The sequence below is a fragment of the Mustelus asterias genome, chromosome 11 (assembly GCF_964213995.1).
Source record: "Mustelus asterias chromosome 11, sMusAst1.hap1.1, whole genome shotgun sequence".
Lineage (NCBI taxonomy): Eukaryota > Metazoa > Chordata > Chondrichthyes > Carcharhiniformes > Triakidae > Mustelus > Mustelus asterias.
The window spans coordinates 103123002-103136487 of NC_135811.1; the positions used below are offsets into that span (position 1 = coordinate 103123002).

General features: G+C 47.2%; 1 protein-coding gene across 3 annotated transcripts in view; it reads left to right on the forward strand.

The window, feature by feature from the left end:
• The window catches only part of cacnb1 (calcium channel, voltage-dependent, beta 1 subunit), a 121424-nt gene that overhangs the window by 66875 nt on the left and 41063 nt on the right, over positions 1-13486 (forward strand). For 2 of the 3 annotated variants that reach the window (XM_078224140.1, XM_078224139.1), the window contains exons 6-7: positions 7600-7757; positions 12808-12888. In XM_078224140.1, the coding sequence (XP_078080266.1) occupies positions 7600-7757; positions 12808-12888 (239 nt within the window). Of the gene's footprint in view, positions 1-7599; positions 7758-7908; positions 7929-12807; positions 12889-13486 lie in introns of all 3 variants that reach the window. The other variant, XM_078224141.1, reaches the window with a different exon arrangement.

Below are 13486 nucleotides of genomic sequence, written 5' to 3' on the forward strand. Positions count from 1 at the left end.
AGCCCACTCCCATGGTCCGGGGGGCGGGGGGGGGGGGGGGGGGGGGGGGGGGGAGCGGAAGCCCCCCCCCTCCAAGAATAAATAAGTAATCAATGGACAGTTGAGCTTATTAACAAACTGACTGACCCCCATAATACGCTGCCTGTAATAACTCCACGAAGGCGAAAGTCCCGTCACCAAGTTACTTTATTTACACCACACATCTGTACACAGCCAGCTCTCCAGTTGCTCCCTGCTAAATGCAGGCTGGGAGTCTGACACACCTGCTTTAAATAAGGAGCATGAGGCTCCCTGATTTAACCACCAATTAGGTATTTCTTTTCATAAAAGAGATTTCCACTGAGTACACGCTAAGCCCAGACTCCACAGACAGAGGTAACAGCATTGGGACAATACGGGGATTGAACCCGCGGCCTTATAGTGATATTAGCACCAGGCTCTGACTATCTAAGCCAACCGACCCACACACCATCAATTAGGTAGTTCATACTCCAGCAAGCCAACCTCATTAGCCTGGCTGAAGTCATCACACTGCCCATGCCCATAAGTGGGTTAGCTTGGGCAGTCAGGCAGGAGTGGGTAGGCCAGTTTATTTTTAAATACATTTTCAGAAGGCAGGAAGGAAGGGGGTGAGGTATTATCTTCTGGGGTGTGTGTCCTTTGTGGATCGGGGGTAGACCCCCACCTGCTGTATTAAACACGCCCTCCCCCCTCTCCCCAGTGCCACTCCCCAGCCCTAACCTGCCAAAACCCACCCAGCCTCGCCAGATTTACCTGTCTCTGGGGCCCTTGGGCCTTTTTCCTGTTTCTCATTGCAGTCCCAGCAGCACCCACTAATGTACTCTTGGCGTAGCAGGGACTGACAGACCTGCTGAGCAATCTGATTGGTCGGCAGCTCCCGAGGGAAGTGCCTCCTCTCCTCTGAGGGTCACAGGTCCCGCACTGCCTCTGTTCACCCCACCCGCAGTGCATTGTGGCTGTAGGGCAGGTTGGCATGGAGTGGGTTGACCCTACGCTGACTTCCCTCCTTCCACCCCACCCCATAACGTTCTGATTAATTCCTTTCTTGCTGCCTTTCAGGAGCATAGGAATGAGGAGCAGAAGTAGGGGAATTCAGCCCATCGAGCCTGACCCCGCCATTCAATCAGATCACGGCTGCTCTCTTCCTGGTCTCACTAAACATAGGCCTGGTTTCACTAAAAGATGAATAAGGCAGCTGCCAGATTACGGAGATTGAACCTGCAGCAGGTTTTGTTGTCTGGTGTGACAATGTTACCACCACAGCAACCAATGTGTCCGCATTATGGCTGGCTGCGTCAGGAGCCTGGTCTGTTTGAATTCCCCACTCGTGGAAGGAATGAGAATAAGCCGGCACAGGTTTAAAATAATTGGCAAAAGAAACAAAAGTGACATCAGGAAAATATTTTCCACGCAGCGGGTGGTTAAGGTCTGGAATGCACTGCCTGAGAAGGTGGTGAAGTCAGGTTCCATCGAGGCATTCAACAGGGAATTATCCAAAAGAGAAGAGAGTGCAGGGTTACGGGGAGAAGGCGGGGGAATGGTACTGAGGAAATTGCTCATTCGGGAGCTGGTGCAGACATGATGGACTGAATGGCCTTCTTCCGCACTGTAACAATTCTTTGATTCTGTTACATAGGATAAAGGGCACAGAAACAAGTTATTTGGCCCATGTTTAATGCCAATGTTTATTCTGCTCAAACCTCCTTCCACCTTTTCTCATCAAAATCTACCATTATAACCATTTATTCCATTCTCCCTCATATGCTTGCCTATGTTTTCCTTGAATGCATCAATATCATTCACTTTGACCACTCCCTGTGGTAGCAGGTTCCACACTCTCATCACTCTCTGTGTGAAGAAGTTTCTTCTGAATTCCCGACTGGATTTCTTTTTTTTTAATTCATTCACGGGACATAGGCGTCACTGGCTGGGCCAGCATTTATTGCCCATCCCTAGTTGCCTGAGGGCATTTGAGAGTCAACCAAATTGTTGTGGCTCTGGAGTCACATATAGGCCAGGCCAGGTAAGGGCAGCAGATTTCCTTCGCTCAAGGACATTAGTGAACCAGATGGGTTTTTCCAACAATTGACAATGATTTCATGGTCATCAGTAGGTTCTTAATTCCAGATTTTTTTTTTATTGAATTCAAATCCCACCATCTACCGTGGTGGGATTCGAACCCGGGTCCCCAGGACATTAGCTGAGTTTCTGGATTAATAATCTAGCAATAATACCACTAGGCCATCGCCTCCCCATTTCTTAGTGACTATCTCAAATTGTTGGCCTCGAGAGGATATATTCTCTCTGTATCCACTCCATCAAAACCTTTCATTATTTTAAAGAATTCTGAGGTCACCCCTCAACCTTCTGAAAGATCCTCAGAACGATGACGCCATCCTTTAAGAATTAATGTTGCCTGGCAGTGCCAATGGTAGGCAGGACCTGGTTGGAATGAGAATGGTGAGTATTGGCAGTTCTTGACTCAACTGCCTAGTGGATGGAAGACTGGCCAGTGGCACTCCATTTGGATGCAGTAGGGGGAAGTCGGGGGAGAGGGGTGGGTGTTGGTCAGAGGAAGTGACTCTCGCTTATCAAAACAACAAAATTAAAATTTCAGGATATTCGTGGACTAACGATGAGCATGTTAAGATGACATTTAAAGTAAGCAGTTCAACACTCGTGGGCAGTCCTGTTTTATTGCGGAAAACACAGTAAGAGTTTTAACAACACCAGGTTAAAGTCCAACAGGTTTATTTGGTAGCAAATACCATTAGCTTTTGGAACGCTGCTCCTTCGTCAGATGGAGTGGAAATCTGCTCTCAAACAGGGCACAGAGACACAAAATCAAGTTACAGAATACTGTCTGGAGACAATACACATCTCTTTAACCTGTGCTTAATGCTCCCTCCACTCACATTGTCTGTATCTTTAAGACCTGGTTGGTTGTAGGGATTCGCATTCTAATTAGTATTCTGTAACTTGATTTTGTGTCTCTGTGCCCTGTTTGAGAGCACATTTCCACTCCATCTGACAAAGGACCAGCCCTCTGAAAGCTAATGGTATTTGCTACCAAATAAACCTGTTGGACTTTAACTTGGTGTTGTTAAAACTCTTACTGTGTTTACCCCAGTCCAACGCCGGCATCTCCACATCATTATTGCGGAAAGCCAGTTGGTGAAGAATAGAACTGGAGCCAATCTTTACACACTTCAATGTTTATTTACAGTGTTACACATTACAAGCATACGCCTCTGATGCGCGATTAATTCACTCGGGAGGCTGGATCGTACCCGGGAAATAAAGGCTTTTATTAGCAACAAGAATGGAGCATGCTGCTTAACAATACAATCCCAGACTAAAGGGTCACTAGGAAGTGCAGTGACCTTTATACTCCTATAGGAAGGCGGAGCCAACCGAGTGTACCACAGAACAATACCAATAGGTGGAACACTCCAACCCTAACCCCAACAGTAACAAGAGTAACATATGTACAAGTACCCATAGTGGTAACCATCTATGGTTCAGTACCCATAGTGGTAACCATCTATGGTTCACCACAGCCTCCTAACCCAACAACCACAGTTTCAGTCTGTGCCTGTTCACAGGCCATTCAAGAGAATCACCGCTTAATACTCGCCACCACCTGCATACAGTTAAATACAACTAATATACAGTTGACAAGTGGGATGGCCGAGGAATACAATAAGCATTATTGGCAACTAACACCGACAGTCATCAATCCTACTTACGGACCTATTGCCAGTCTGCAAATTTCCAACTAATTATAGATATTGGTTGTATGCCTTTGAAGCCCGTCACAGGGTGGTTTTTAGAGCAGGATGTGGGCAAGTTTGAGATCCACCCATCTCAATGACTGCGACAAAACCAGAGTGCCGTAGTGAGAAGAGAATGAATGGCTGGCAAGCCGTACACAGAGGGAGCTGCAACGCAAAACTAAGTAAACATTAAAATGATCTTTCCTTTACAATTTCCTAGCAGCAAGGTAATCTCGACCCAGGCACCATGACCCATTGCACTGCAGAAACATTCAGAGAAACACTGGCATTGCTTTATTACCATCAGATTATAGAGTCATGGAGGCATAGAGGTTTACAGCATGGAAACAGGCCCATCGGCCCAACTTGTTCATGCCACCCTTTTTTTAATCACTAAGCTAGTCCCAATTGCCCACATTTGGCCCATATCCCCCTATACCCATCGTACCCATGTAACTGTCTAAATGCTTTTTAAAAGACAAAATTGTACCCACCTCTACTACTACCTCTGGCAGCTTGTTCCAAACACTCACCACCCTCTGTGTGAAAAAATTGCCCCTCTGGACCCTTTAGTATCTCTCCCCTCTCACCTTAAACCTATGCCCTCTAGTTTTAGACTCCCCTACCTTTGGGAAAAGATATTGACTATCATTTTAGATGAATAGAATCTCTGACCTTGTCTCTTTTCCCCAGTGTGTGTCTGTCAAACATTTCCTGACCTCAGTTTTTGGTGTTAATTAAGAGCCCACTTACTCGGCGCTGGTTTTAACTCCTTGGTGGGGGAGAAGTCAAGTGGATGGCCCACTTAGGAGCAGCATCAATGAAACCCAGCTTGGTTAACATGGTCAGATGTTTCCAACATGCGGCTGGATGTCTTCCCAATCAGCACAATTGGCAAGTATTGAGGAAGGGGCTGTCCAACTGCTGTTATTAGATCCACTGCCAGAGTCGACTGTAGCACGTGGTGCTACAGTTAGTGAACAAGGGGGGACGTGAGTGGGGGAGGCCAAATGTTTCCTTGAGTGGGGCTTGGAGGGAAAAGGAGGGAAAAGAAATCATCATAGAAACCCTACAGCACAGAAAGAGGCCATTCAGCCCATCGAGTCTGCACCGACCACAATCCCACCCAGGCCCTACCCCCATATCCCTATATATTTACCCACTAATCCCTCTAACCTACGCATCTCAGGGCACTAAGGGCAATTTTAACCTGGCCAATCAACCTAACCCACACATCTTTGGACTGTGGGAGGAAACTGGAGCACCCGGAGGAAACCCACGCAGACACGAGGAGAATGTGCAAACTCCACACAGACAGTGACCCGAGCTGGGAATCGAACCCAGATCCCTGGAGCTGTGAAGCAGCAATGCTAACCACTGTGCTACACTGTGCTACCGTGCCGCCGTGCAGGAAAGTATAAAATCTTCCAAATAACTCCGCTTTCTCAGCATCTTCCAGAGGGGTTTGGCCTCGTGAAGCAGCCATCTGGGCTTCTCTGCCAAGGTGATGTACTTGGGAACAAAGTCAGAGCCCGATGCTGTGGCCAGAGGTTGAATCACAGTCAGTGTCTGGCAGGGCTTGGAGATGGGGCATGGGAGCAGTGGGTAGTGTACCACCCTGTCTAAGATGGGGGCAATGATAGTATACACCCCATCTGAGATGGGGGGAAATGGGTAGGAGACCACCCTGTCTGAGATGGGGGCAATGGATAATATTCCACTCCATTGTAATTGTCCTCTGCGTGGTGAGGATTTAGGGGGACAGTGGATTTTGGGACCAGGGCAGCAAGTGTATTCTAACACTGTAACCCCCGAGTCACACACTATCACTGGGTCAAAGTCCTGGAACTCCCTTCCTGACAGCACTGTGGAAGCACTTTCAGCGCACACAGACTGCAGCGGGTCAAGAAAGCAGTTCACTATCACCCTCTCCAGGGCAAGTGGGGATGGGCAGTAAATTCTGACCATGTCAATGATACCCACATCCTGTGAATGAATTTATTAAAAAAGCCTCCACCATCATGTCCCTGCCCCATCCTTTTCTGAATTTGAACTTGGACGAAGATGGCAAAACCTCAGCGAATGAAGGATCAGCACAGGGAGCTTTCTGGTGGCTCCACGGAAATAACTTTCCATTATGTGTCATGCTAAGCAGCCAGTGATTGCTGGGAGGGTGTCACACTGCTGACTCTGATCCTGTCCACACCTTGCACTTGGCATTCTCCAGCAGGGATCAACTTGATAGTGAGATGTCTGCCACTGGCACAATGTTGTACCAATATCCAAAGATTCACTTCTCTTCTCTCCCATTGAGTGCATTCCATTTGGAAAGTAGGCCTTCAGGTAACCCAGTACTAATACAGAAAGTTGTTACTCTGTCTGTCTCTTTCTGCCCCTCCATCTCTCTCTCTCTCTCTACCCCTCCATCTCTCTCTCTCTGCCCCTCCATCTCTCTCTGCCCCTCCATCTCTCTCTGCCCCTCCATCTCTCTCTGTCTCGCCATCTGTCTTGCCCTCTTTCTGCCCCTCTGCCTCTTTCTGCCCCTCAGTCACTGTCGTTGCCTTCTGTCTCTCTCTCTCTGTCTCTCAACGAACAAAGAAAATCACAGCACAGGAACAGGCCCTTCAGCCCTCCAACCATGCTGCACTAACCATGCTGCCCGACTGAACTAAAACCCCCTACCCTTCCGGGACCATATCTCTCTGTTCCCATCCTATTTATGTATTTGTCAAGACGCCCCTTAAATGTCACCATCGTATCTGCTTCCACTACCTCCCCCGGCGGCGAGTTCCAGGCACCCACCACCCTCTGTGTAAAAAAACTTGCCTCGTACATCTCCTTTAAACCTTGCCTCTCGCACCTTAAGCCTACGTCCCCCTAGTAATTGAATCCTCCAACCTGGGAAAAGGTTTCTGACTATCCACTCAATCCATGCCCCTCCTTCATAGAATCCTACTATGCAGTAGGAGGCCATTCGGCCCATCGAGTCTGCACCGACCACAATCCCACCCAGGCCCTATCCCCATGCATTTACCCTAGCTAGTCCCTCTGACACTCAGGGACAATTGAGCATGACCAATCCACCTAATCCACACATTTTTGGACTGTGTGAGGAAACCGGAGCACCCGGAGGAAACCCACGCAGACACGGGGAGAACATGCAAACTCCACACAGACAGTGACCCAAGCCGGGAATTGAACCTGGGTCCCTGGCGCTGTGAGGCAGCAGTGCTAACCACTGTGTCACCGTGCCGCCCCGTCTCTCTCTGCCTCCAAATAACAAGTTAATTTTGATTAATTTGAATGTAGCACCCTCCATCTAAATGCTGACTGTAAAGGTGCTGCTGTAACCCATCTCCCGGTGGCACTGTGCCCAGAGATCCAATTTGCACAAATTAGCACATAAATTGCCAGGCTGAACCTGGGAGGCCACAAGGATGGCTGGTGTGGGGAATGGAAGCATTCACACCGTGCAGTGGAAAATTACCATGCTAAGATTGAGGTCAGGATATATTGTTGGGCAGGAGAGAGGGAGCTTTATTCTGCACCTGACTTGAGTTGGAATGTTGATTGAAGAGTTCTATTCCTGGGCATGCTTAGAAGTTGTGTTGATGAGTGCAATATTCTCTAAAACATACCCATTAAAAATAAAGTTTGCACTGTCCAGTCCCAACTGTACGATGCGACTGCTGCGTTGGCGATGGCGGCTTTTCTAATATGTTTGGGTTCTGCTATTGAATATATTTCCTTTCTTTCTCAGCCTTAAGTTACATTTCAATCCTGTGCTTCTTCCCTTCACCAGGATTTGCGGACTTGTCTAATTTAGCTTTTGATGTAGATGCCATTGACTTAGATGCAGAAGAGAGCGATTCCCAAACGAACCATCGGTCCCCTAAAACAAGTGTTAGCAGTGTAACGACTCCCCCATCCAACGCAAAACGAATCCCATTTTTTAAGAAGGTAACGCCTTGTCAGTGCACACAGCTGCCTGATGCACGAACTAGCGCACATCCCACTCAGTCTGCTGCTTACATGTCTCTGAGACTTGTCAATAACATGCATGCCTTGTTATTTTTTTCCTTGGGCTATCTCCCCACACAATCATGAGCAGCAAAGCAGAAGCAGAAATCGGTAAGTCTCTTTTATGATTTATGTATTTCGCGTTAAGTGTAGAATCAAACTGGGGAAGTTGTATTTCCATCCGACGCAACATGACTTAAAAATTGATCACGTCTTAGATGAGGAAGGAACAACAGCTGTTAAAATATGCACACTGTTATATCCTTCAGCCAGTGATTAATAACATTCATCTGCTTATGTCAGAGAGGAGTAACTTGCATTTGCTTCTTTTGCAAAGACCACTGCGTAGCATGGTGAAAATTGTTACTTTAAAGATGTGTTCGGTTAGAATAAGAAGTCACACAGATGTTCCATGCGATTGATGATATTGGATTGTTTTTATACGCAAGATAGGAAATGGAATTGAGATATTTCAGAATCTTGGCCAATTTATAGAACCATAGAATCCTACAGTGCAGAAGGTGGCCATTCGGCCCATCGAGTCTGCACCGACCACAATCCCAGCCAAGCCCTATCCCCATAACCCCATGCATTTACCCTAGCCGGTCCTCCTGACACTAAGGGGCAATTTAGCATGGCCAATCAACCTAACCCACACATCTTTGGACTGTGGGAGGAAACCCATGCAGACACGGGCAGAACATGCAGACTCCACACAGACAGTGACCCAAGCCGGGAATCGAACCCAGGTCCCTGGCACAGTGAGGCAGCAGTGCTAACCACTGTGCCACCGAGCCGTCCCGAGCCACCAAGTGGCCAGAGTCTGTGGGGGGAGTTTTCCCATCCCGCCCACCACGGAAATCCTAGCGGGTGGGGAATGGACCATGCAAAGGTCCATTGACCTCGGGCAGGATTTTCCGGTCTTGTGGCGTGTGCGGCCGGAAAATCCGGCCGGAAAATCCTGCCCTGTATCTCTGTCGTGACAGTTGACGTACCATAACTGTTGACATAGCCGCAAAATGTGACCAACAGGAAGGAAGATTTACAAACAGAAATTTCACGCCCAGTGCCAATATTCGATGAGTATTTATAAATAGAGAGAAGGAACAATGGACAAGCTACTTGCCAAGAGGTAGCTTCAGGTTACAGCATCGATCCCAAGATAGCTGAAAGCGGTCTGAAAATTTTGGGTTGCAAACTGCTCATACTCTCTCAGCTTTCAAAATGTTTACTGACCCATTGGTGAGAAGGTTAACAAGGCCCAAAGAAGTGGTTCTGAGCCGTAGCAAGAGGCCTCAGAGTTCATAGAACCTGGTACATAATAACTTAATGTGGACAGAGGGGTTAAAAAGAAAATGAAACTGATTCATAGAAATCATAGAAACCCTATAGTGCAGAAGGTGGCCATTTGGCCCATCAAGTCTCCACCGACCTCAATCCCACCCAGGCCCTATCCCCGTAATCCTACATATTTACCCCGCTAATCCCTCTAATTTACGCATCCTGAGACACGCCTAGCCAATCTTCAATGCACTCTCTCCAAAGCAAGGACATTCTCCCTGCTGTGAGAAGACTAAAACTAGGCATAGTACTCCAGGTCTGGTCTCACTGAGTCTCTATATAAGTGTAGTAGGGACTTTTAAAACTTCTTGTACACCACTACTTCTGTAGTAAATATTAACATACCTTTGCCTTCCTAATTGCTTAAAATAAAAAGTCACTGTTATTTCTGGTTCCTATGAACCAGGAGAGACGATATGCAGGAAGGGAATTGGTTGAGGTGAAGGGTGAGAGGCAGAGGCCAGGGTCAAAAGGTGGAGACATAAGGCTGAATTTTGCTTGATTGCCCGTGGCAAGCCCCAATTTATGAAGGATTTTCCTCACGAGATTAAATGAATTGCATAGAGCCCAGCATGGGGGTCACGGGGCAGAAATTGCAAGTTTTACGGGTGTCAATTTGTCAACCTAAGGTTTTGAGGAGGACCAGATGAGTTGTTAAGACCCTTCATAAATTTCCAAACAAGATGTAACAATATAAAAGGTTGACACCGAAATTCTACCGCCCCGTCCGCCACGGAATCGGAGCGGGTGAGGGGCGGACAACGGAAATGTCCATTGACTTCGGGCAGGAATTTCAGGTCTTGCTTCAGCAAGGCCATAAAATCCCGCCCTGCGAGTCAAGGAGCATTGCCATCGTCCTTAGCTGAGATCTAAAACTCTCAGTAGGTTGATGCATACTCATGCCAATTTTTACTATGATGATTGAACACACAAGAACACAAGGAATAGGAGCAGGAATAGACCACATGATCAATCGAGCCCGCTCCGCCACTTAATATGATCCTGGATAATCTTGGGCTTTAATTTCACTTTCCCACCCGCTCCCCATATCCCTTAATCCACCAAGAGATCAAATATCTGTCTATCCCAGCCTTAAATGTATTCAATAACTGACAGTGCATCCACAACCCTTTGCAGTACAAAGATTCACAAGCGTTTGAGTAAAGTCATTTCTCTTCATCTCAGTCGGAAATGATCAGCCCTTAATCCTGAGACTGGGCCCCCATGTTCTACATTAGCTAAACAGTGAAAAAAACTCTCAAAGCCTATCAAATCCCATCAGAATATCATAGAATCCCTACAGAGTAGAAGGAGGCTACTTGGCCCATTGAGTCTGCACCGACCACAATCCCACCCAGGCCCCATCCCCATACATTTACCCTAGCTAGTCCCCCTGACACTAAGAGACAATTTAGCATGGCCAATCCATCTAACCGGACATCTTTGGACTGTGGGAGGAAACCGGAGCACCCGGAGGAAACCCACGCAGACACGGGGAGAACATGCAAACTCCACACAGACAGTGACCCAAGTCGGGAATCGAACCCAGGTCCCTGGCGCTGTGAGGCAGCAGTGCTAACCACTGTGCCACTGTGCTGCCCGGATCTTGTATGTTTCAATGAGATCGCCTCTCAATTCTACTAAATCCCAGAGAATATAGCTCACTTGAAATAAACTGTGGGCATCAGTGAGTTTAGCTTTGCCACCAACTCCCCTGTTACATGTCCACTTCTGTCTCACCAGTGACTCAGTGGATAAAAGCAAGTTCCAGCAAATTAACAGAGTCAAACAGACCAGGTCTGTTCCTGGTTCAATCTCTGCTGCATCAGCTGATATGTGGACCCACAATCTGCGGAGAGGAAGTTTAGCCAAGACGTCTGGGTATTAGATGGGGGTAGGGTCACGCTCCTATTGATACTCCCCTACCAACTGGGTAATCTGTCAAAAGATCCCAACCCTGACGGGAATATCAGACTGAGCATTTACCATGTTACAGAATGGCGTGCACCTAAATTGGCATCTGACCAGTCAGTGCCACAGCAGGTTAGCACCATTTGCTAATAGAATCATAGAATCCCTACAGTACAGAAGGAGGCCATTCGGCCCATTGAGTCTGCACCGACCACAATCCCACCCAGGTCCTATTCCCGTAACCCCACATATAAAGAACAAAGAAAATTACAGCACAGGAACAGGCCCTTCGGCCCTCCAAGCCTGCACCGACCATGCTGCCTGAGAATATTTACCCTGTTAATCTCCCTGACACTAAGGGTCAATTTAGCCTGGCCAATCAACCTAGCCCGCACATTTTTGGAGTTTGGGAGGAAACCGGAGCACCCGGAGGAAACCCACGCAGACACGGGGAGAACGTGCAAACTCCACACAGACAGTGACCCGAGGCAGGAATTGAACCCGGGTCCCTGGCACTGTGAGGCAACAGCGCTAACCAGGGAGTTACCCTGCTGCCCCAAATAGCTCAGAGTCAACTCCAATCCGATCTGAAGGCTGATTTCTAAAGAGTAGTTCCAGCTCCAGGCAATTCCCATCTTGAGGAGTTTAACTTCTTTCAGTAGAATGATGGCCAACACACAGCAGGAAATTCCTGTCTTTGTTGGAATAGATTATAAAGAGACTCTTCGTTAAAAAAAACAGAGCGCTGAGGAAAGGAACTTTGTTTGTCTTTGGTTACTGGACACATGCACACACACACACACACCCCCAGATAATTCCCATCATCAGTTAGTTTTCAGATGAAATGTAGTGGAGCATATCCACTGGGGAAATTAAGAGGGTGGACGGGATTAAACCAACACCAAATCTGCCAATTGTTTTCTATATTTGGCACCTTATTCAGGCCAAACATTCAGTGTCTGAGCAAGCGTGATTGGAATGTAGAAATCCTAATTCAAAACAATTTCTGAAGAAATATTTATGCAAATGTTTGACTTTTTTATTGACCGCGATTTATCAGTATTTGAGACGCGAGGCAGTTTTGAAACAAGCAAAGCATTTTAAAGTGGCACTGCCCTTTTTTTTTTGCGTTTGCCAAACACTCCAGCTGGAACGCTTCCTGTGTGAATGCTTCATCATGGCTTTGCTTACGCTCAGCAAAAAGTGATGCACTGCTTGTCTGGGGCTTCTCGCTCGCTGGGGATGAAGACAGTGCCTCTTTAACATGTCAGTTCCGTCGCTAGAAATGTAAGACATGTCTGGCTTGTCAATCCAGGTGTGAAAGCTGAGATTGTGCTCTGCACACAGGAGGTTGTGGAATGGTTTAATAGAGGCGTTTAAAATTGTGAAGTATTTTGCAAAGTTAGAGTAGGGGGGGAAAATGTTCCCAGGAACAGAAACGGTTTAAGAGAGTTGGCTAAAGAGGCGTGGGGGGGGGGGGGGGGGGGGGGGTGAATTGGAGATGATGACTGAACAAGATGCTGTGATCTGGAATGCACAGTCTGAAAGGAAGAAGATTCAACAGTGACTTTGAAAAGGGAATTGTAAATACCTGAAAATCAAACAGCGATTGCAGACGTTTGGGAAAAGAGCAGAAGAATGGGCTGAATGGCCTCTGACTGTGCTATATGATTCTATGGATAATATGGCCCTTATCTATTCTAATGCTTTAACTGGCTTTCTGTTTCCCCCTGGGCAGCAAGAGAATGTACCTCCCTATGATGTCGTGCCGTCCATGAGACCAATCATTCTAGTGGGTCCGTCTCTGAAAGGTTATGAGGTGAGTGGCTGCTTCCCCACAGAAACCTGTTTCGCAAATGTACAGTCAAATCTAATGACTTGTTGCTCCTGGCATGTAGTGTGCGTGCACAGTACTCTTGCTCTGGAATCAGAAGGCTGTGGGTTCACATCCCACTCCTCTGAAAGTTGAGAGTAAACTTCAGGCTGACACTTGCAGTGCAGTGCTGAGAGAATGCTGCACTGTCAGTGGGGCTGTCTTTCGGCTGAGTTACTTACTTCTCTCTCAGGTGGACTTCAAGGATCCTGCAGCGCTGAGGGGAATTTTTTTTTAATTCATTCGTGGGACATGGGCGTCGCTGGCTGGGCCAACATTTATTGCCCAATCCTAGCTGCCCAAGGGCAGTTGAGAGGCAGTTGCTATGGCTCTGGAGTCACATGTAGGCCAGACCGGGTAAGGATGGCAGATTTCCTTCCCTAAAGGGACATTACAGAATTTTCACAGTAACTTCATTGCAGTGTTAATGTAAGCCTCCTTGAGACACTAATAAATAAACTTCAGTGAACCAGATGCGTTTTTCCAACAATGGCTTCATGGTCATCAATAGATTCTTAATTCCAGATATTTTTTATTGAATTCA